We start from the raw sequence: 21,932 nt of genomic DNA on the forward strand, positions 1-21,932 counted from the left end.
ATTCTTGCAAGGACTCTGAATTTAAATGAATCAACAATTCGAACAATCAAACAAAACGAACATAAAATCTGAGAAAGTTTATTGCTGGGTCAATGGTAAGTGCAAAGTGCGTTGCTCGTGTTCGCGATATTCTAATAGAAAAAATGGAGAAATCTCTAATGACTTGAATAGAAGATTGCACTCAAAAGAAAATTCCTTTGGATGGACAGCTTATTAAGAAAAACTCTCAAAGTTTATAAACATTTAAAAGAACTTGATCAAGATTCTTCAGAAGAAATTTCTCAGCATGGATTTTCTGCCAGTAAGGGTTGGTTCAAAAACTTTAAAAAGCAGTTTTCTTTGTATAATCTTAAAATCCAGGGAGAATTAGCATCAGCAGATGTTGAAGCTGCCCAGAAATACCCAGCAGAACTTTTAAAAATCATAAAAGAAGGTGGTTTCAGTGCAGACCAGGTGTTCAATGCGGATAAATCTGGGCTATATTGGAAAAAAATGCCAAAACGCACCTATATTTCAAAAAATGAAAGATCAACTCCTGGATTCAAAGTTTCCAAAAATAGAATTACTCTACTGTTTTGTAGTAATGCATCAGGTGATTACATGACAAAACCAATGTTTATTAACCAATCTGCAAATCATGCAATGAAAGGGCTCAAGAAGTCCATCCTGCCCATGCCTTTTGTTGGCGGGCCAACAAAAAGGCATGGGTTACAACTAGCATGTTTGAAAATTGGTTTTTCAAGTGTTTTGTACCTGATGCAGAAAGTTACACAAAGAAAAAGAATATGGACTTCAAAATTCTACTAATTTTAGATAACGCCCCAGGCCAACCAACAAATTTAAGCCATCCGAATATTAAAATAACTTTTTTGCCGCCTAATACTACTAAACTTATTCAACCACTCGACCAAGGAATAATATCAACATTTAAGTCATATTATATTCAGTGAACATTTCAATTAATTTTGGAAAAAATGGAATCTAATCCAAACATGACACTGCCTCAAGCGTGGAAAGAGTTTTCAATATTGAATTGTGTAAAAATTATTTCTCTGTCCATTAAGGAATTACAATCCTCTATGCTGAATGCTTGCTGGAAAAAAATATGGCCTGAAGCCATAATGGAACAAAATTTCGTACCTCCAGTGGATGCCGAGCTACGTCATATAATAAACGTCGCACACATTTTTGGTGGAGAGGGCTTTTGCGATATGGTTGAAAACGAAATTAGTGAATTAATTGATGGAGAAAGAGATTTAAATGAGGAGCAACTGGCAATTAATAGATGCATCGAACCAAATGGCAGGGAAAGTTCTGCTGAAGATTCTGATTTTGATGAATCTGTTAAAGAATTCAGTTTAAGAAATTAGCAAAAGGATTGGACTTGGCAAGAAAGTTATTTTACAATTATCCCTCAATGGAGCACTTGGAAAAATTCACGAGACAATTGGATATTTGTTTAGCGCCATATTATGAACTTAATAAAAAAATTGCAACATAGTGGAAAGCAAAGTCTTATTACTGACTTCTTGATGACTAAACCAGCCGAAGTATGCAATGAGAATTATACAAATGATGTCCAAGAGATTTAAAGTGGTGACGACCTCCGGCCACTTAAAGAACATCTACGAAATGTTATTTCTGAAGACAGTAATGACAATTAAAATATGTACTTTATTTTATTTTGTCTAAAACGTTTATGCATTATGTGCAATGAAATTTATGTACAATTTGTAATTTTTATAATTTTATACTATGTATTTGTCATAGTTTATGTTATCTTAACTTACATGAATTACCTGAATTAAATAAAAATATTGTTTTTGTTGGATATGTCATTGTTGTTTTTATAATTAAAAAAAAAAAAAAAAAATTCGGAAACTAACCCTACTTTTTCTATGTGATTTATGACTCGTATAACGCAATTTATATAACAAGGCATTTCTATGGAGCATTACATCCGCATTATATGAGGGTTACCTGTATAATAAATTGGAAGATGTAAATTCTGAATTATCTCTAGCATGAGATGATTCTGAAACTACTGATTCAGAGATTATGAATAATGATAAGCAAGAATCACATTATTATTTAAGATCTAGGAATAAGCATTAAAAGTTTTGTTAGATATAGGTTAAACATTAAAAAAAAATTTTTTTTTTTTTATTTTCAGAGAAAGATGAAACTGATGTAAAAATCATTATAATTTAAAATTCTGAATATTTTTACAAATTGTTTATGTTAGTATGTTTATTAGTTTTTGGTTTCATAATACGTATTGTTGGAACTTGTGTTATTGATGTTATTTTGTCAAAATGAAATGTAAAGCATTTAAAAAAAATTCATGTACTTACAGGATTTGGATAGTTGTGTTACTTTCAGAAATTTTATTGCAGTTTAAAATGATTAAGTGTTGCGTTTTGTGAAGACATTCTCTTGTATTAACGGAAACAACGTTTCAGCCATTATACTTAGCTTCTGGCTTGCCACTTTCACGGAGTGTGCATGCTTGCCGAGGAGTTTGATGGGCGATTGACAGCTGACACAGAGAGCATTCAGTATCGAGGTAACGGGAAAAAACAAAAGAGCATTCAGGAAGAAAAGAGAACGCAGGCCGGCAGATATTTGGGTTCTGAGGAAATTAAGTTTTTTTCATGTGACAGTCAGAGGAAAATTAATAGTACATTCCGAAAAAGGAATCGTAGAACTGTGAGTTTTAAAAGTGGAAGACTGCCAATAAGTATTGATAAATAAAAGAAGATATTGCAATTGACATCCTAAAGGAATGTTCGAGGAAATGCTGATTAGAAGATTAATAGTAGATTCCGAAAAAGGAATCTTAGAACTATGAAGTTTTAAAGTGTTAAGACTGTTAAAGTGTATTAGTGAATAAAAGAAGATGTTGCTATTGATGTTCTAAAGGAATGTTCGAGGAAACACTGATTGAAAATTTCATCTGTTTTAAGGATGCCAGATCTATATGTTATCTATACTGGAATAGGAGACGGAATTTAGCAACTTAGATAAAGCCATAGAAGAAACTTTTTTGCTGGTATAAAAATTAACAAAATTGAATAGCATGAAGTGAGAGTAATCATACTTTGGTGAATTCATAATATCTACAACTTCAGGGTCAGAAAGAATTAATGTGTGCTACATGAGAGTTAATGAGAAAGGATCCTATGAAAAAGAAGAAGAGAATCTTATATCTTCGGAAAAGGGCCTTAACAGAGAAACTGGCTATGAACATTCTGTTACAGCATAAACAAAGTGTTTAGTCTAGTGGTTGTGATGAAGTATATGTTAAACAAATCAGTAATAGAATGAGTTAGAAAATGGGTGATCTGTTAAGTGTAAGTTTATTTTAAAAGGCCTAGGATCCAATTAATTTTGTAGTTAGTTATGTAATTTTGTTTGAAGTGTATATACAGGTATCCCTTCTTTAACGCGAAATTTGATTAATGTGGAGAAATTAATTGTTACAATCCCTTGATATACGCGGCAAGAGTTTTGATTAACACGCCTTTAATGCTGCGGAGCTCGCAGCTGATCTGACAGATACATGCAAGATGTTTAATATAAATATTCTTACACAATTCAGTGTATAGCTTGGAGGTCATGAGTAGCTGTGCATTCTTATGTTACGAGTGATATTCCGCACTGTTTTTTTTTGCTGTAAGTTTGGTTTAACACATGTTATGTAAAGATTTGTGATATTTGACAGTAAATTGTATATGAGAGATACCGCAACCTCCGATGTCAGTATAGTATGGTTTAGAATTTTTTTTTTATTCTTTGTTCGATCATTTCTAGATTGTAACTGAAAATAAATAAACCATCACGTATTACTGAAATAGAGAGCCAAAGGCTTATTTATCATACATGTCTTCTAGAAGATGTGCTTTGCATTATGGAAAATACTAAGAAAGTGATCTGGAGCTTACTCGACCTTTACTATGCGTTGCCCATAAGGTTGCTTATGCTTGCATCTGCCAAAACATTTGGTTTCTATATATTTGGCACAAAACTCTTGTAGTTTCTATAGTCAGCTATGAAATAATGTTGGATTCAATATTCACTTAATTTATACCATCATATATTATATTTGCAGTGTTTTTTCTTTATGTTTTATTGCTTGTTTGCCGAGGTCTGGAGAGTCATTTTGCTTGTTATCATAGAATTTATGCCGATAAGAAAAAAACTAAAACTGTTCGAACGACTCTTGATAACTTCTTTTGATAAAAAAATTGCAGTAAATAATGTAGGTTCAAGTATTTATTAAACATTTACTTTGCATTCATTTTTTTATCTTTCCTAAAAGAGTACCATATAAAACGAATTATTAATACAGTAATCGATCATGGATGAATTGTAATTTTTACCATTGATTATTAAATTTGATTAACACAATTTTGATATACGCAGTAACATCGAGGGATTAATTAACTCCGTTAATCGAGGGATACCTGTACATTGTTTTTGTTTTATTAAATGTCTAATTTTTGTATTTTGGTCTTGAGTGAGTGAATTTTTTGTATTCTGAAAGAAACAGTAAAAACATCATTGCACTAAGTGGAGTGAACTCTTGTGATATATAAATACACTTGGAAATAGAAATAATTGTTATAGAGAAAATCTCATAAAAATGAAGATAGACTGAATAAAAATTAATAATAATATCCTATCTAAACAAATGGTGCAGTCAAACAGAGATCTTCTCTTAACAGGGATTAAATTCAAATAATCTCATATCAAAACAGGGTGATTGCTGGTGAATGAATCTACCTGTATGTGTAGGTTTTCTGTAAACAGAGAAAGCCAGGGATCCACCAGGCTGGCGTGTAATCAGAGTGTCTAGGAAAGGGAGATTGTTATTGTTTTCTTTTTCCAAAGTAAACTGGATCCTGGGGTATTGATTGTTTAAGTGTGATAAGTCGTGGAATGTGTCCAAGCCATGCGGTCAAATAGCGAACACATCATCTGCATAGCGTAGCCAAACAGTAGGTTTAAGTGGAGCAGAGTTTAAGGCTTTTTCTGCAAAGGTCTCCATAAAGAAGTTGGTCAGACTTGGAGAAACCATGGCTGTCCCCTCTATTTGTTTATAGAATTTTCTTTGCCAAATGAAATAGCCTGAGTTCATAAGGAATTGAAATAGGGCTGAGATAAGTGCATAATGCAAAGTGTGTAGTCATATAGTCATATTTTGCATTGCTGATTAAGAAAGGAATCCAACTATACTGGAGGATAAAAAAATTCTGAGAAGCAAACTACAAAATGTATAACTGGGAAAGTTTTTATAGTCAGGACATATAATACATATAGAAAAATTAAGTTAAAATTTGAGAAAAATATAAACTTTCAGTAATATAAAAGTTAGCATTGTTCATTGTTCTGGCAGTGAGACCATAAAAGTATGCACAGTTTCATGATAAATATAAATTTCTTGAGCATAAAAGAAAATTTCACTATATTAGAAACAAATGGTAGTTTCAAAATGATCTCAAATTTCTGTCTTTAGCCACTACTTATTCTAAAGACCCTTAACAAAATGAAACTTCAAACTATCATCATCATTATCAAGATTTAACTTGCCATCTTCATTAAATACTGTGCCCAAATAGCTGAAATATTTTACTTGCTCTATAGAACCTCCATCAGAATACATTGTCTATTTTCTTAGTTTTGGTCTTTTTATTGCTGATTTTCATGCAAAAATTTGTTACTGCTGTTATTCAATTTAGTTAGAGAATCCTGCAAGTGTTTATAAGTACATAAAGCAAAGAAAAAAGTCTGACATGTCCATTTCTAATATCAGGCCTAATGACACTTTCTTAATGTGATCCATATAAATGATGAATAAGAGTGGAGATAATATGCATCCTTGTCTTACCTCTCATTTTACATCAAACCATCATCCTGTATTTCCTTCAATTGTAACTGATACCTTACAACTTAAATATGTAGTGGGTATTGTTCTGTATAATGTTCCATTAACCCCCGTATAATTGTGGTGTTTTATTATTATTACACCTCCAGGGAGTCCACAGCCTCATCGAGGGAGGGCACCCACTCCACAACTCTGTCTCCACCACCAACTTCAACTAACTGCAACTACACCAATGCCATCAATTGCCGACCACCACTACTAGTATTTCCACAGACAATCACAAACATCCATGCCCACGGCGGGATTTGAACCTGTAGCCTTTTGGCTGGAAAGCGGATACGCTAACCACTCGGCCAATCAGGCCGGCTGGTCACCATGTCATATGCCATTTTCAGATCTACAAAACTTAAGTATAGAGATCTTTGTCATATTCCCATGATTTCTCAACTATTTGTGTTGAAGTAAAAATCTGATCTCGACAACCTCTATTTGGCCTGAACCCAACTTGTTCTTCTCGAAATTTCTCTTCCACAATCTTTCTCAACCTCTTTTCAAGTATGCTTGCATAAATCTTACCTGAAACACTTAGTAGAGAAATTCTTCTGTTATTCTCACATTCAGTTTTATTCTCTTTTTTATAGATGGGAAGTATTAGAGCTCTACTCCAATCATCTGGAATTGACCTTCTGACCAGGTCCTCTGAATTATGATGTGTAGCCACTGACAACTTTTATACCTCTGTACTTTAGCATTTCTGGTCGAATATCATCTACTCCAGCTGACAACTGTAAAATATCGACATTTAAAAGCACTGAGTAATAAATAATCCTCATCTTTAAGCTTCTGTGATTAATGCCAAAAATGCAATATGTCTACATAAAAACGTTTTGCAGAATCTTTGGTCTGCTTCTTTGGGATAAAGTTGTCAATAATATACTTAAAAATATGTTCATACCCATAGTATCATCTCTTAAAAGTTAAGACCATCAAACAGCACTAGTCAAACAAAATTAGTCTTTGTATTAATAATGTTAAATATGAGGATGACTGCTTACTTAAGTATGGCTTTCATTAACCTGTGTTATTCCTGTTGAATTCAGTGGGTGAACAAATCATTTCTGACACCTGTTTGACCTTATCTGTGATATAACAGCTACACACAGCAGACGTTTGAGTTTTCAGCCAAACAGTATTATGTTTGGCAGAAAATTATTGTTGTATGGAAGATAAACCCTGACAAAAATCAGAGATAGATTTCTCCCAAGGCATTTAAAGTTCACAAACCATTATGTGAACTTCAGGTGCCATTATGCCAACTCCTGAATGCTGTATACCCACCAAAGCTGGTCAATTCTTATACAAACAATCTGATCCACAAATTGGAAAGCTGGACTCTAACATCAAAAATTCCAGAAAATTTTATTTAAAAAATAAATGTGATCCTAAAACACACAGATTATTAGGAAGTCTAAACATGGTTGGCATATTCACAAACTTACCCATAGAGTATATTATTATTATAAGAAGCATCTGCCAAATGTTTCTAGAAGCATTAGCACTTTTTTTTTATATCAAAAAACATATGAAAAAAGATGGTACAGTGATGATTTCATCAATCTCACTACAACTTGTTACTATTTAAATAAAATGGTTTGAATAACAGATCTTGAAAGTATACCACATAAAAAATAAGAGCAAAGATCAGGTATGTTAATCTAATTTAGCCAGAATCCAAGAAATAATTGCTGAATTTATCTCCTTTCAAACAGTATAAATGTAAGAATGAAGACTTGGTCAATCGTCTAATCCAAATAAATAAATAAGCCATGTCAAATTAATTATTAACTCAATTAAAGATTAGTAAAATCATCACATGTAACTATTATTGCATAGGGTTCCTATCACTTACATCTATGGTATCACTACACCAATTGCTAGAATCCTATTATCTTATAACTATGTTTTTCCATAACTTTGGTGGTTGGTAACCAAAACTTTCATGACTGTCTCAACTGAGTGTTTGCCAAGTTTCACATAAATGCATTCTCTAGAATTGTTAGATAAACTGGTCATTCAATAGAAGAAATTTCAAGGACACCACACTATATCTGTTATTGAAAATGTATTAATTTTAGTCTCATTCAGCATGGAGTCAACACAGAACATATAATACTTTGGTCTGACATATCCTTGATCTACAGAAGCCATTTTAATTATAAATGGCTAATTAAAGCTCAAAGGTCTTATTGCATAAACTCAATGTCTATGCAGGAAGAATTAAAATTTTCCAAACTGAAGGTTTGAAAGGCTTTAATTCTTAATAAGTGCAATTTAAAAAAATAATATATATATATATATATATATATTATATTATATTACTGTGCAGATTAAAACCAGTTAGATGAAAAATTTAACTTGCGACTTGCTATAAGCATGAAATCTATTGTTTGTATGTTCTATTTTTTGAGTTTGCCAGATGACAGATTGATTGCAGGGATATGGGAGACAGGATCATAGCCTAACAACTGGAAGAAGTCAATTTTCATACCACTACATAAAAAAGGGAGATATGAAAGAGAATTATAGAACTATTAGAATTAGTTTAATAACTCATGCAAGCAAGATTTTATTAAAAACATTCTAAACAGGATTGAGGCCAAAGTCAATGCAGAGATGAACAAGCAGGTTTTAGGAAAGGAAAGGGTACCAGAGATCAGATCCTTTGCCTTAGACAGATCATAGGAAAGCATAAAAGAATATATAAGGGAAGAATATAAAAGGGAAGTAATGAAAAGAATGGGTTTTCCTCAACACATCAGGCTGAAAGCTAACTTATACAGGAAGCAAGAAGTCACAGTAAGAACAGGTGTTGGTTTGACTGATTGTCTTCAGGTTGGAAAGGGAGTCAGGCAAGGATGCCTACTTTCTTCTCACTTGTTTAGTATCTATGCTGAGGACATCATTCGTGTAGCATTGGATGAGTTCAAGACAGAAATTAGGATAGGTGGTAGATTGATCAGTAATCTGAAGTATGCTGATAATACGATACAATGCTCCTTTGTAATGACAAGGAAGAACCAGGACAAATTCTTGACAATCTTAGCAAGACAAATATTATGGTTCTCAAAGATTCTATTATGGTTCTATTTAGAATGTCATTTTTCATTAAATAAAAAATATTCTATTTTATCCAGTCTGCAATGATTTGCCAGCTGGCAAACACTACTTACCACTGGCAAGTATATTTATCAAATTCTGTGTGCAGGAATGCACACACCACACACACACACACACACACACACACACACCCTAATTTTTTGTCTTTTTAGAAATTTAAAAAAAAATTTTTTGGGTGGTTTCAACTTATGTCTTATACTGAGAATTCAGAAACCAAGATATTTTCTCAAGCATGAGCAAGCATGCGATATATTTAAGAAATGTTTCATAAAATTTCATTCATAAAATAAATGCAAGTGCAAAAAAAGTTATACTTAAAAAAAAAAAAAAATAATAATTTAGAAACTTTAAAAGAAAAATTAATAACACTGAATTAATCAATGCTATAATATAATAATAACAAAATCAGAAGCCTTATATGCTATATAATCGATATATATATTTTAGAATTGAAAGCTGACATATCTTCTAAATGTCTTGCTTCAAATTAATGATAATAAATTTACTGAGCTATCAATAATTTACCTCTCACACTTGTCACCCTCATATCCCTGAGCACAAGCAGTACAAATATAATCACTTTCTCCAGCAGAAGTTGTTATAGCTTGACATGATGGAGAAAAATTATTTTCTTGCTGTTCTAAGGGACAAGCACATTTCTTACAGTCCTCGGGAGTACCCCTTCTTGCATTTCCATAATATCCTGGCAAGCACCTATCACATTTTTCACCAGTGGTATAGTTTAAGCATTTCTGTTTAAATGAAAAACAGAAAATAATAAATAAATAAATAAATAACTAATACAAAGAATTTGTTTAAAAGTTGGAGAAAATTTCTTAACTGACTCTCTAGCAGAAACCAATCAGTAAAATGCAATGACATGGTTAGCTCAATTCTATTTGAAGAGACTGTGGTATTACCAATTCCATGTTACAATCAGTAAAATGCAATGACATGGTTAGCTCAATTCTGTTTGAAGAGAGACTGTGGTATTACCAATTCCATGTTCCCATATGGATGCTTGCTGATCAAGGATGTTGAAATACAACATTCACAATTGCTATAAAACAAAATAAAATTAAACAACAAAAGAAAATAAATTTAAAAAAAAAAGTTTTCATGAGTAAAAATTACCAATCAGGAAAAAAGTGCAAAAATAAGAAGAAAGCTATGTCGATAATGAAGAATGTAGGGGCTAAATTCAATCTTTTCAGAATCAGGATTCACTGTGCAGGTTTCTTGGGGTTAGGCCCTGTATGTTTCCAGGATCTGTTTAAACTTCCTTGAGGAGAAGCTATTCTATAGTATGATGCACTGGATGACCCTCGATTCTTGTTGGAGAGCTTGGAAATTGAAGCAAATAAGTACTCTATTGAACATAACTTTGAAGATGGATCTCAGAACTTTTCTGAGATGGATGATGTGCTGGTTCTTTTTGGAAATAGCAGCCTTTATGGTGTTTATGGTGAACAGTTATAAGTATATCAGAAGGGATACATGATTGAAGGATGTCCAGGAAGGCTAATTTTCCATCCATTTCTTTTTCCATGGTGAAGTTGATGTGTGAGTATAAGCTATTGATTTTGGTTAAGGTTGATAGAAATGTTTCTGAGTCTGGTAAGATGGCAAACACATCATCCACATATTGTATCCAAAAGGAAGGTTGAGGTTATATTGAAGAGAATAGGGAATCCACAAGATACTCTAAGTAGAAACTGGCAAGTATTGGTAACAAGGAGCTTCCTATGGCAAATCCTTCATTTGTTTGTAGAACTGGTTTCTGTAAAAGAAACAGCCAGAGTGCAGGACAAACTCAAACGGTTTGGCTATGTCTAGAGCAGACTCCTCTTAATAAAAGCTGGGAGTGTATACAATGCATTTTGTCTTGTCCCACAACAGCAGAAACAAGTAAGTATCACATGGATTGCTTGTGGAGAGCAGAAGGTCATATTCTGGATGATTGAACTTCTCATAGTATCTGTCTATAAAAAGTGGAAAAAAAAACTGTGCCTAATGCTCTCCACAAGCAATCCATGTGATACTTACTTGTTTCTGCTGTTGTGGGACAAGACAAAATGCATTGTATACACTCCCAGCTTTTATTAAGAGGAGTCTGCTGTAGCAAACTGTATTAATTTTACCTCCAAATTTGAGAAATTTTGTTGGATAACATCTATATATATAACATCTATTCTGTGTACCTTTCCACATTTCAGGTTTCGGATGTGGATAGATTTCAGATGCCTCGAGTACTGGAGTAGGGGAGCTAGTTTGTGTTGTAAACACTGAAGTCCCCAAGGATGACAACCTCACAGTTTGGGTAATTAGTTTGTAAGAAATCAATTCTTGGTAATAGGTAGTCAAAAAGGGCAGCATGATTGTCAGAGTTAGGAGAGCAGTAAAGGCAACAAATGAAAGCTGAAAGTGAGATAAGGAAATCTTGAACCAGAGCAGATCGAAAAGAAGGAATTCCAAGTTGAATAGTCTTTGACAAGGGATATCAGATTTTACAAAAGCACATGTTCCTCCCTTTTTTGTGGAATGCATCATACAGGATGTGTTGGGACAGTCGAGGTGGACTGTGGCAGTGGATGATGCCAATTGTAGTTCTGTTAGGGAAAAGAGATCAATCAGGTTTTGATGTCTGTAAGTGGTAGTGTGTATCACTGATGTTTGTATTAATGTCTCAAATATTGGTGAAATGAATATGGAATTGTGTTTTATTGGAAAAATTTTTTTCGTGTCATTTTGATGGTTGGGAAATATTTGTATTATTTATTCCAATTATTTTATTGTATTTTTCATATTGTTAGATTATTTTATTGCTGATGGAGGACCTACTCTAGGGATCATACATGGTAATAGCCACTTCACATCCCCAAAATGCAGGGTTATGGTGTTTCACTAGATTTAAATAAGCTGGCAAAATGGGAAAAAGGTAAAGGATGTCAGTTCAATGTGGAAAAGTGTAAAGTTATGCATTTTGGGAGTAAAAGATTACCAGCTGTGTACCACATTGATGGAACGGTAATCCAAGAGATTGATGAGGCTAGGGACTTGGGGTTGGTGCATAGGGAGATGAAGTTCAGAGGGCACACTACTAATGTGTCCAAGATTGCACACAGGATTACTTCGTTATTGAAGAACACACTAACATCCAGAGATAAAGAGGTTATTATTCCCCTTTATAAGGAGCTGATACTTCCATATTTGGATTACTATGCTCAAGTCTGGTCACCTGGATTCCTTGGAGATGAGGAGGTTGTGGAGAGGGTTCAGAGGAGAATGACTAAGTTTGAATGATGTAAAAAATACTCCCTACATTGATAGATTGAGAGCTTGTGGATTGCAGAGGTTGGTTGATAGGAGAAGAAGGGGGAAGGGATATGATAGAAACATTTAAATTATTAAAAGGTTTTTTATAAGATTGATACAGGGGAAATATTTCAACTGTGTGATAGTGATGGAAGAACAAGAGGTCATCCCCGGAAATTAAGGAAAAGTGTGGTTAACAAGGGTGTGAGAACTAGATTTTTTGCTTGGAGGGTGGTGAATGAGTGGAATGCATTGCCTGACTCAGTTGTGAGTTCTTCGTCTACAAATGAATTCAAGAAGAAGTATAATAAATATTGTTTTGATAGTTTGGGTCTCCAGTGATGAGTCTACTGACTCCATGGAGATACCTGTAATAATACTCACTAGGTGATGAGAAACATCTACAACCTACAGGTCTATCTGGCATTTCCTCACAAGGAGGGAAGTTATGCATTTAAGACAGCAATACTTGCCCTGCCAGAGCTCCCAATTGTGGAAAGAAGTCACACCACAGGAAAGTAGTGTTATGATGTGTCATCGTAGGTAATATTTACTTATTATGGTTTAACTCCTTTACTTAACTATCTCTTGAATGATTTGTCCTATCAAAGCAATGCCTATAATGTGTCTGTCTTTGTCTTACTATTATAAACTTCAGCCCCTCAGATTATCACGTGCACGAGTCTGATCTACAAAGAGATTGTCTCAAGGTTAAACCAACTGCTTAGTAACAAAGATTCTGAAGTTAACTTCTTTTAAGGTTCTGGGAAAATTTATTTGTTCCGCTGTGCCACCCAGAACCCTTAGATTGGAAAAACTTCTCGGTCAAGAAGTGAACCTTCAGATATGCATGCGGTTAATCTAATCTATTTCTATACTAAGTTAACAATTATCAATACCTTCTATAATCAACCATGTCGTGGTCTTAATTAACAATTATCTCCCGCTTAGATCTGAATAATTTATGAGTGGCGCATCGGATTCCTAGACACAGGCAACCAAATTAATAAGAGCAAAAGATTTATTTAACATAATGATCATCACACAAAGTAAAAAACTTTCAATTATCACTGTACTACTGTATTACAAAGTAAAATTAATCAATATGCATCACACAGTAATTAATACTACAAAAACATTATGTTCAAAGATTCAAAGCTCGCATTCTTAGATTATAAAACCAATAATGACTTTTAGGTGTTAATCAAGCTGTCTGGATTAGACATCTCTATAGCTCTTAAACATAGCTAGCAACCAACACAAGTACAATTATAATACATAGCACATATTGCTCACTAACTACAATTAAAATATCACAGTTCTGTCTTAATTTTTAGATAGAGTCACAAAACTTTATGAAGATCTATGATTCTTAAGTTATAATTACCTTCCTCTCACACATTAATTGATTAAAGGTTTACTATACCGAACGCGAGGATTCCTCATGCTTGTCTTTTCGATTCTTAGATTCCTTTCCTTCCAAACATTTTCTTCCCTCTATGTTAAGGCTAAAATTCCTGTCAGCTTAGGTTGGTCCTCATGGAGTCTGCATACTGATCATATATGCCTAGAATATTCTTAGCATGAGGCGATTCTGCATCCATAAGGCATGCTGCCTGGCCACTATCTTATCCGGGAGTTGCCCGTTGCTTTGAAAATCCATTATTCGTTCATCGTAGGACCTTTGAATCTGTGATCCCTCTAATCACGACCCGACACCTCCAACTTCTGCCACCGAGAGAGAACAGAGACTCCAGACAAAAAGTCTCTTGGAGTGGTTTCCAACCCTTTTATATCAACCCCTACCAGGACTCCTTGTAACCCTAAATTTTTAACCAACACGTTCTTCCTTTGTACTTGTGGGTCTTGCCTTTTCATAGTGTCTTCCCTGAAAACTTAGGTTGCCATTTGCCGTAAGCACACATGACCACTTGAAGCAACTTACTAATCCGGTGTCTTGCCCGTGTACTTTGAGCTTATAATCTCAGTTGGTTATATGCAATTTACACAGTAATTCTTTTATATCAATTCTAACAGAAAATATGTATATAACATATTCACTGTCTAACATACAATTTAGTAGGTATATTACACGGGAATGTTTACAAGTTTTACACTATCATGTTGGAGGCTTAATGGATTTTTTACAACACTCAAAAAGAATTAAAATAGAATTTAATACTTCCTATATTTCGTCCTACTCACTAGGACATCTACGGGGATTACAAAAACAATTAATGTTACATGCACACAAATATCATACAATACTAAGCCCAACCATGTGGGTGACACTAAAGTCCTATCTAGGTGGAGCGCCCTCTAAGGGCGGTAGTAGGTGGCCAGGAATGTAAGGTGGGACCTCTGGTGATGAGTGTTTCCCAAATCTTCGGAAGCTTAATGCAACCATATTTATTAAGATTTGGTTGGTTTCTGAGAGCTGCTTCTGCTTCTGTCCAAAGTACGCCAGCTTACAGGAACAGGGTACTTTGTAAACTCCAGGCAGCAAGAGAGAGAGAGGAGGGAGCTGATCTTTTGTAGAACAGATAAGGGTAGCAAGTTTGCGGTGAGGCTTATATGCTGTGTGTAGGTTGTACTTTTTTAGTATCTTGGTTATTTTTTCGGATGTGCCACGGATATAGGGTATGGTGATGGCATTTTTAAAATCTTGTTGACGAGAAGGATGGGGAAATAACTGATTATTTTTTTGATACTGTGTTCGCTGTAGCCATTGGAGAGGAAAGTGGTTCCACTAGAACAAAGATTGTAGGCTCTCTTGGTAAGAGTTTTAATAATGCCATATTGTTGAGAGGGGTGGGAGAGTTTGTGAATGTATCTACCTGTGTGTGTGGGTTTTCTGTATACAGTGAAGGCAGGTGTATCATTAGGCAGGTGTGTGACTAAGGTGTCTGGGAAGGATAAACAATTGTTCTTTTACTATTCCATAGTAAACTGGATTCTTGGATGTAGGCTATTGAGATGACTGAGGAAGGAGTCTAACGTGTCTGGCCCATGAGGCCAAATAGAGAACACATCATCTACATATCTTAGCCAGATAGAAGGTTTGAGTGGGGCTGAGTCTATGGCTCATTTTTCGAAATCTTCCATATAGAAATTGGCAAGGGGTGTGAGAGGGGGGGAAACCCATGGCAGTTCCCTCTATCTGCTTGTAGATTTTGTTCTTTCAAGAGAAATACCCAGAGTTAATGGCAAAGGAAAAGAGATCTACGATGTCAGAGGGAAAAACGTTTTCTAAAAGAGATAAGGTGTCAGTTAAGGGTATATTGGTAAACAAAGAGGAGATATCAAAGCTTACCAATATGTCTGCATTATTCAAGGTTAAATTTTCTGTGAGGGCTTTAAAGTGGGTCGAGTTTTTTATATAGGAAGTGGACTTTCCAGTGAGAGGGGTCAGAGTGTTGGCCAGCTGTTTAGACAGTCCGTAGCAAGGTGCATTGGTGGCATCTACTATAGGCCTGAGTGAGGAATTGGGTTTGTGGATTTTTGGTAAACCGTATATTCGGGGGGGGTTAAGTTTTTTCGTGACGTCAGGGGGCCCGGAAGATACTTTTTTAAGTAATATTTTTAATTTCTTAACTTGTGTTTTTTGTGGGGTCGTGTTCTAGTGGGATGTAGGTAGTGCGATCGTGGAGGATACGTTCATTTTACGATTGTATTCACTGGTATTAAGCTCTGGTGATGACGATACTTTCTTCTTTCCGTAGTTTCAGGTGAGCCATGCATTGGGCATACGATAAGTTACTTTTTGGAGGCAAAGAATGAACGAGGATGTTTTCTACATCAAGTCTGATGTTGTTGGCTATCTCTGATGGTAAGCTACCGATCCCCCGTTCGATGTTAACCATTACATCAAGCATCGGCACTTCCTTCGGAGCGACTGCAAAATTACGGCCGAGGCAAAGGGTGCTGACGGCATCGTCGTTGAGCCTTTTGGAAGAGAGGTTTACTACTGTCTGGAGCAGTTGAATTTGTGGTTGTGGTATGTCTTTAACCAGGTTGCTATATTTCTTGACGTGTTTATTTTTTATTTTTTGAAATTCTCTCTGTGTGGAAGTTTCCAAAATGCCAATTTTACCAAGAATCTTACCAAGAGAGCCCACAATCTTTGTTCTGGTGGAACCGCCCTCATATTGGAGAGGAAACATAGCACTTTCCTCTCCAATGGCTACAGCAAAAACAGTATCAAAAAAATAATCAGTTATTTCCCCATCCTTCTCATCAACAAGATTTTAAAAATGCCATCACCATACCCTACATCCGTGGCACATCTGAAAAAATAACCAAGATACTAAAAAAGTACAACCTACACACAGCATATAAGCCCCACCGCAAACTTGCTACCCTTATCTTTTATACGAAAGATCAGTTCCCTCCTCTCTCTCTGCCTGGAGTTTACAAAGTACCCTGTTCATGTATACTTTTGACAGACAGGCAGATCAGCATCCATCCGCCTGGAGGAACACAAGTCTTACATCTGTAAGCACAACTATGGCCATTCAGGCTTGGCTGACCATGTTTTGGACACCACCCACAGGGTATCATGGAAGAAAACCACCATGCTCCACCACAGCAAATTCAAGAAAGAAAGACTTTTCTTAGATGCAGCAGCAGCTCTCAGAAACCAACCAAATCTTAATAAATGTGGTTGCATTAAGCTTCCGAAGATTTGGGAAACACTCATTGCCAGAGGTCCCACCTTACATTCCAGTCCACCTACTACCGCCCTTAGAGGGCGCTCCACCTAGATAGGACTTTAGTGTCACCCACATGGTTGGGCTTAGTATTGTATGATATTTGTGTGCATGTTACATTAATTGTTTTTGTAATCCCCGTAGATGTCCTAGTGACTAGGATGAAATATAGGAAGTATTAAATTCTATTTTAATTCTTTTTGAGTGTTGTAAAAAAATCCATTAAGCCGCCAACATGATGTCCTCACAGTACTTAAGCCTCTACACACGAAGTTTTACACTAATTACGGTATCCAATATTTGTCAGGCTATATACAACTTATACTAAAATACAAGCATATCCTTTTCAAGGGTTTTAACTTGTCAAATTATGAATGAAACATTCCTTAGTGAATTGTATTCATTCACAATTTAACAGTAGGGATAACTTGATTGGGAGAGGTTTGTATTGAGCAATCACCAGTCCATAATGGCCCAAGTTTAATTTGATTACTCTTAAATAACTGCTCTTAATATTACTCTTAAATAAATAAATAAATAAATATGTGGGTAGTCTGAAAAGTTCTCACCCTAACAATGAAAAAAACGAATTTATAATTTCAAAGTTATTTTTATTTTTTAACAATCTCCCTTAAGACTAATAATACATTTATTCCAGTGATGCTCCAACACCATTATCCCATCCCTGTAGTGGTTCTCAGTAAGATCTGCAAAATTCCCCTCTACACTGCAATCACCTCTTGATTCGAAGAAAAACGCTGACCAACAAGGAAGAGATAGCAGTCAGAGGTAGCCAAATCTGAGGAATAGGGTGGATGTTCCAACAATTCAGTGCAGGTCCCTTAATTTTCTCATTGCCAAAACACCTTTATGGACAGGTGCATTGTCCTGTTGAAAGATGATTTTTTTTCTACTGCAAACCGGGAATTTTTTCATCTAGTCCTTTAAAAGATTGGAATAATATTCCCTAGTTCTTGTTTTACCCTTTCCAAGATAATTAATAAACAAAATGCCTTTAGCATCCCAAAACACCGATGCCATGACCTTTGCTGCTGATGGAACCGATTTTGTCTTCTTTGGCACTGAACAACCGGCTTCTGTCTGTTTTGACTGCTGTCTGGATTTTGGTGTGTACTGGTGAATCCAAGTCTCAAACATAGTAATAAATTGATGCACAAAATCAATTTTATTCTTGTTTTAACAAGAATAAAACTGTTCTTGAAAATCTCTGAACAGTCCAAGCACTGTTCAGAGAATTTCATGCGTGTGCATTTTTGATCTGCACAGCACCCATCCTTGCACAAAGCTTTTCCATTTGCAATTCTTCGTACAAAATGTATCTTACACGTTCTTTTGAAATGCCTATAGTCTCAGCAATTTCATGCACTTTGACTTGCCAGTCATCCAATACTGTATCGTGCACTGATCAATGATTTCTAGTGTTGTTACACTTTTTGGACGTCCTTCACGTGGATCATCTCCAAGGCTAGTACGGCCACGTTTAAACTTGGTAGCCCATTTGTTAATTGTCGATAATGAAGGAGAAGGTTGCCCATAAATTTCTACGAACTTCAAATGAATGTTTTTTGCGTTAAACTTCTTTTACAAAGAATTTTATAACTGCACAATACTCAATTTTATCCATTTCAATTGATTTAATCAATTTTGCCATTGCTACTTTATCATGTGCTTTTTTTTTTTTTTTTTTTAGATTAACAAAACTCATAGGGATTCTTATTGCATTCCTATAATTTCTTGATTATTGGTTCCGAAGTAAAAATCTAGTCTTTGTAACTCCTATGTGGCCTAAATCCAGTTGTTCAACATTTTTTTCTTATCTAGAAAAGATATATACTAATATAGTTGCAAAATAATCCTTGAAAATTCAGCAAGGACATTCTGCTATATATATTAGCTTTATTTTCATTCTTCATTAATTGGAACATTAACAACTCTATTCAAATCACTTGTGCACTGGACTTTCTGAACAAACCTTCTAAATTACGTTGTGAAACTTTAATATCATCATATTTTAGACCTGCCATTCTGCATTTCAGGTTTTTGATAGTTTCATCCTGCCTCAACTATTATATATATACTTCCAATTGCAATCTTCTTGAATATTGTTATGATAATTCTATCATTACTTATCTCATTTAATCATTTTTCAGAGTAATTACTCCAAATATCTATAACATGTTGAGAACTATTCCACATATAAAGAATCACCTCTTATTTCCTTTGTGGTACTCTTTCCTCCATTTCTATGCATTCTTAATACCTATGAAAACAACGATATTTGGACAGCAGGAGTTACTGAACAAAGTTACCATTGAAGGATTTCAACTGGAAAATATGGAACACTTCACTTATCTTGGATGTCACATGATTCATGACTTGGACCCAAAAAAAAAAGAGGTAAAAATTAGAACAGCCAGAGCAACAGCTATCTTAAAAGCCATAGACAAAATATGGAAGAACAGAGCTATAAAGATTCACACTACTGCACATTGTGGAAACCTGTATCTTCAGCAGCATGCTCTATGGATGTGAGGCCTGGGTACTCCTGAGAGAATCTGAAAGGAGGATATGAGATCTTGAGGATAAGATGGATCCAGAAAGTGAACAATGAGGAAATCTATAGAGAAATACAACCAAAAGAAAACCTGATACAGAAAATAATCAAAAGGAAACTACGTCTATTTGGCCATATATGTAGACTGAATGATGAGAGAAAATTAAAAACATTGCTCATTGGAATGATTGAAGGAAAGAACAAAAGAGGAAGACCAAACAGAGAATGGGGCGATGACATCGTCAAATGGTATGGAAACTCTATACACAAACTGAGTCATCTTGCACAAATTAGAATGCAGTGGAAGAATCTTATCAAGATGGCATCAGACAACAGGCATTGATCCCATGCACTTTTGTAATTGATTTTCTTGTTCATTTGTGGTATAGAGATTGCTGTAAGATTTTATTAACTAATGTTTGGTTGAAGATGTTTTGGTAGAATGAAATGGATGTATTCTAGCTCTTTTGTCTATACTGCTGAAGATTTTGTATGCTGGGGTCTCTTAGAATTTGCATAATGCCAATTTTTGCAGCAGATGGTGATGGAATTTGGCATTCAAGATAATTGCAGAAGTTGTTGAGTGAAGTATAATGGTAGCGTTGTGTATTACCAATTAATCTACAAACTTGCTGTAAGATTTCTAAGTCATGCATGAATGCTATTCTCCCAAGCTAATGCCTTTAGGTGAGATAAGGAAGGTATTAAGTTTGCAAACAGGATGGAAAGAGGCTTGTAAGTTAATCTGTCAAAGTAGTCTTGCCGTTTTTCCTGAAAGTCCTTTAACATGTGGAATTCAAATTCTGGTAATTTCTTCTTGAGGCAGGTTAGGATGATGGCCATAATTATTAATTTTTTTTAATAGTTTTTGCTTTATAACCATTAGAGATAAAGGTAGTTCTGATAATAAATAGTTCTTTGTTTAAAGACAAATATCCTCCTCTTTCTTATGATGGAGTTTACATAATCCCCTGCTCTTGTGGTTTATGTTATTGGGACAAACTGCTCGTTCTACACAAATTCATCTTGAAGTACATCAAGAATACATTTCACTTAAAGATCCCAACAAATCGACTGCCTAAAACTTGCTCAAGTTTGAGAGAAGTTATACTGACTAATACTCAATTCATGTGTTCCTTAATTTGTAATTAATTTTTTAAGTAATTAAATTATTTTTATATTTAAAAATAATTTATTAACTAAATTATTTTATTGTAATTTATTTTGAATATCTATTAATGCAGATGGAGCTATTCTCCTGCAGCCGATAGTGCACATAATATCACATACTTTCAATTGAACTGATGTTCTCTTTTTTGTGTTTTCCTATAACTGTATTGACAATGGCTATGAAATTTAGACAAAAATTTTACAAATAAAGACATTTAAATTAAACACAAGCGATTCTGGTAATAATATTTTATGATGAATTCTTCCTATTAAGTCTCAATTTTTAAAAGAATCCATGCTAATGTGATAGTACTCCACATAATACAAAACACTGTACAGTAACAATATTTTAACTGTTAATATTTTTATATCTTTACAGTAAATATATGTATACAGAGATACACATAGTGATCTCAAGCCAGCGAACAGATTAGAGTGTCAAACTGATGTCTAGAAGAGCACTATCTAATTTCACATTCAGTAAACTGCGCTCTCAGTTAAATTGGCAACCTGAATGCCCAAAATGACCATATATATCTTCACAAAAGTCATTCTTTTAGAACTTTTTTATTATTATTATTTTAACTTCCTTTCTTACAGTTCATCATCTCTTATGTACTATTCTTTAATATATATATATATATATATATATATATATAAACATTAATAAATAAATAATTATTATTATATTCTGTTGGAAGTTTTTTCACTTGGTTACACTATAAATCACATATTTAGTTTAATCCTTTATCTAAGTGTAAGTAAACAAAGTTTGCACCTGAACTTAATGCATAGGATTATGCATGTCTGCAAGGAGATGTGCTTTGCATTATGGGAGATACTAAGGCAAGTGATGAGAGCTTAGTCCACCTTTATCAAGAGTTGCCCCAGTCCTGAAGATACTTCAGGTGCAAACTTTGTTTGCTTACACTTGGATAAAGGATTAAATTAAATATATAATGTATAGTCTAACCAAGTGAAAAAACTTCCAACATCTTTCTCTAAGCCAGAGTAATTTAATAATAAGGTGAGACACCTTTTGGTGACTCGTATAGGTAAATATGACTTCTCCATTACTTCCACCTTGGTATCAGCACCA

At 34.5% G+C, this 21,932-nt stretch overlaps 1 protein-coding gene across 1 annotated transcript in view; it reads right to left on the minus strand.

Annotated features, from left to right (window-relative positions):
- LOC150101107 (laminin subunit alpha lam-3-like) overlaps positions 1 to 21,932 on the minus strand; it is a 789,889-nt gene that overhangs the window by 527,238 nt on the left and 240,719 nt on the right. The window contains exon 18 of the mRNA XM_090402236.1: positions 9,590 to 9,816. Within this exon, the coding sequence (XP_090258362.1) occupies positions 9,590 to 9,816 (227 nt within the window). The remainder of the gene's footprint in view (positions 1 to 9,589; positions 9,817 to 21,932) is intronic.

This window comes from Typopeltis vanoorti, chromosome 12 (genome assembly GCF_054136105.1).
Source record: "Typopeltis vanoorti isolate ZY-2024b chromosome 12, IOZ_Tvanoo_1.0, whole genome shotgun sequence".
In the NCBI taxonomy this organism is placed as follows: Eukaryota; Metazoa; Arthropoda; class Arachnida; order Uropygi; family Thelyphonidae; genus Typopeltis; species Typopeltis vanoorti.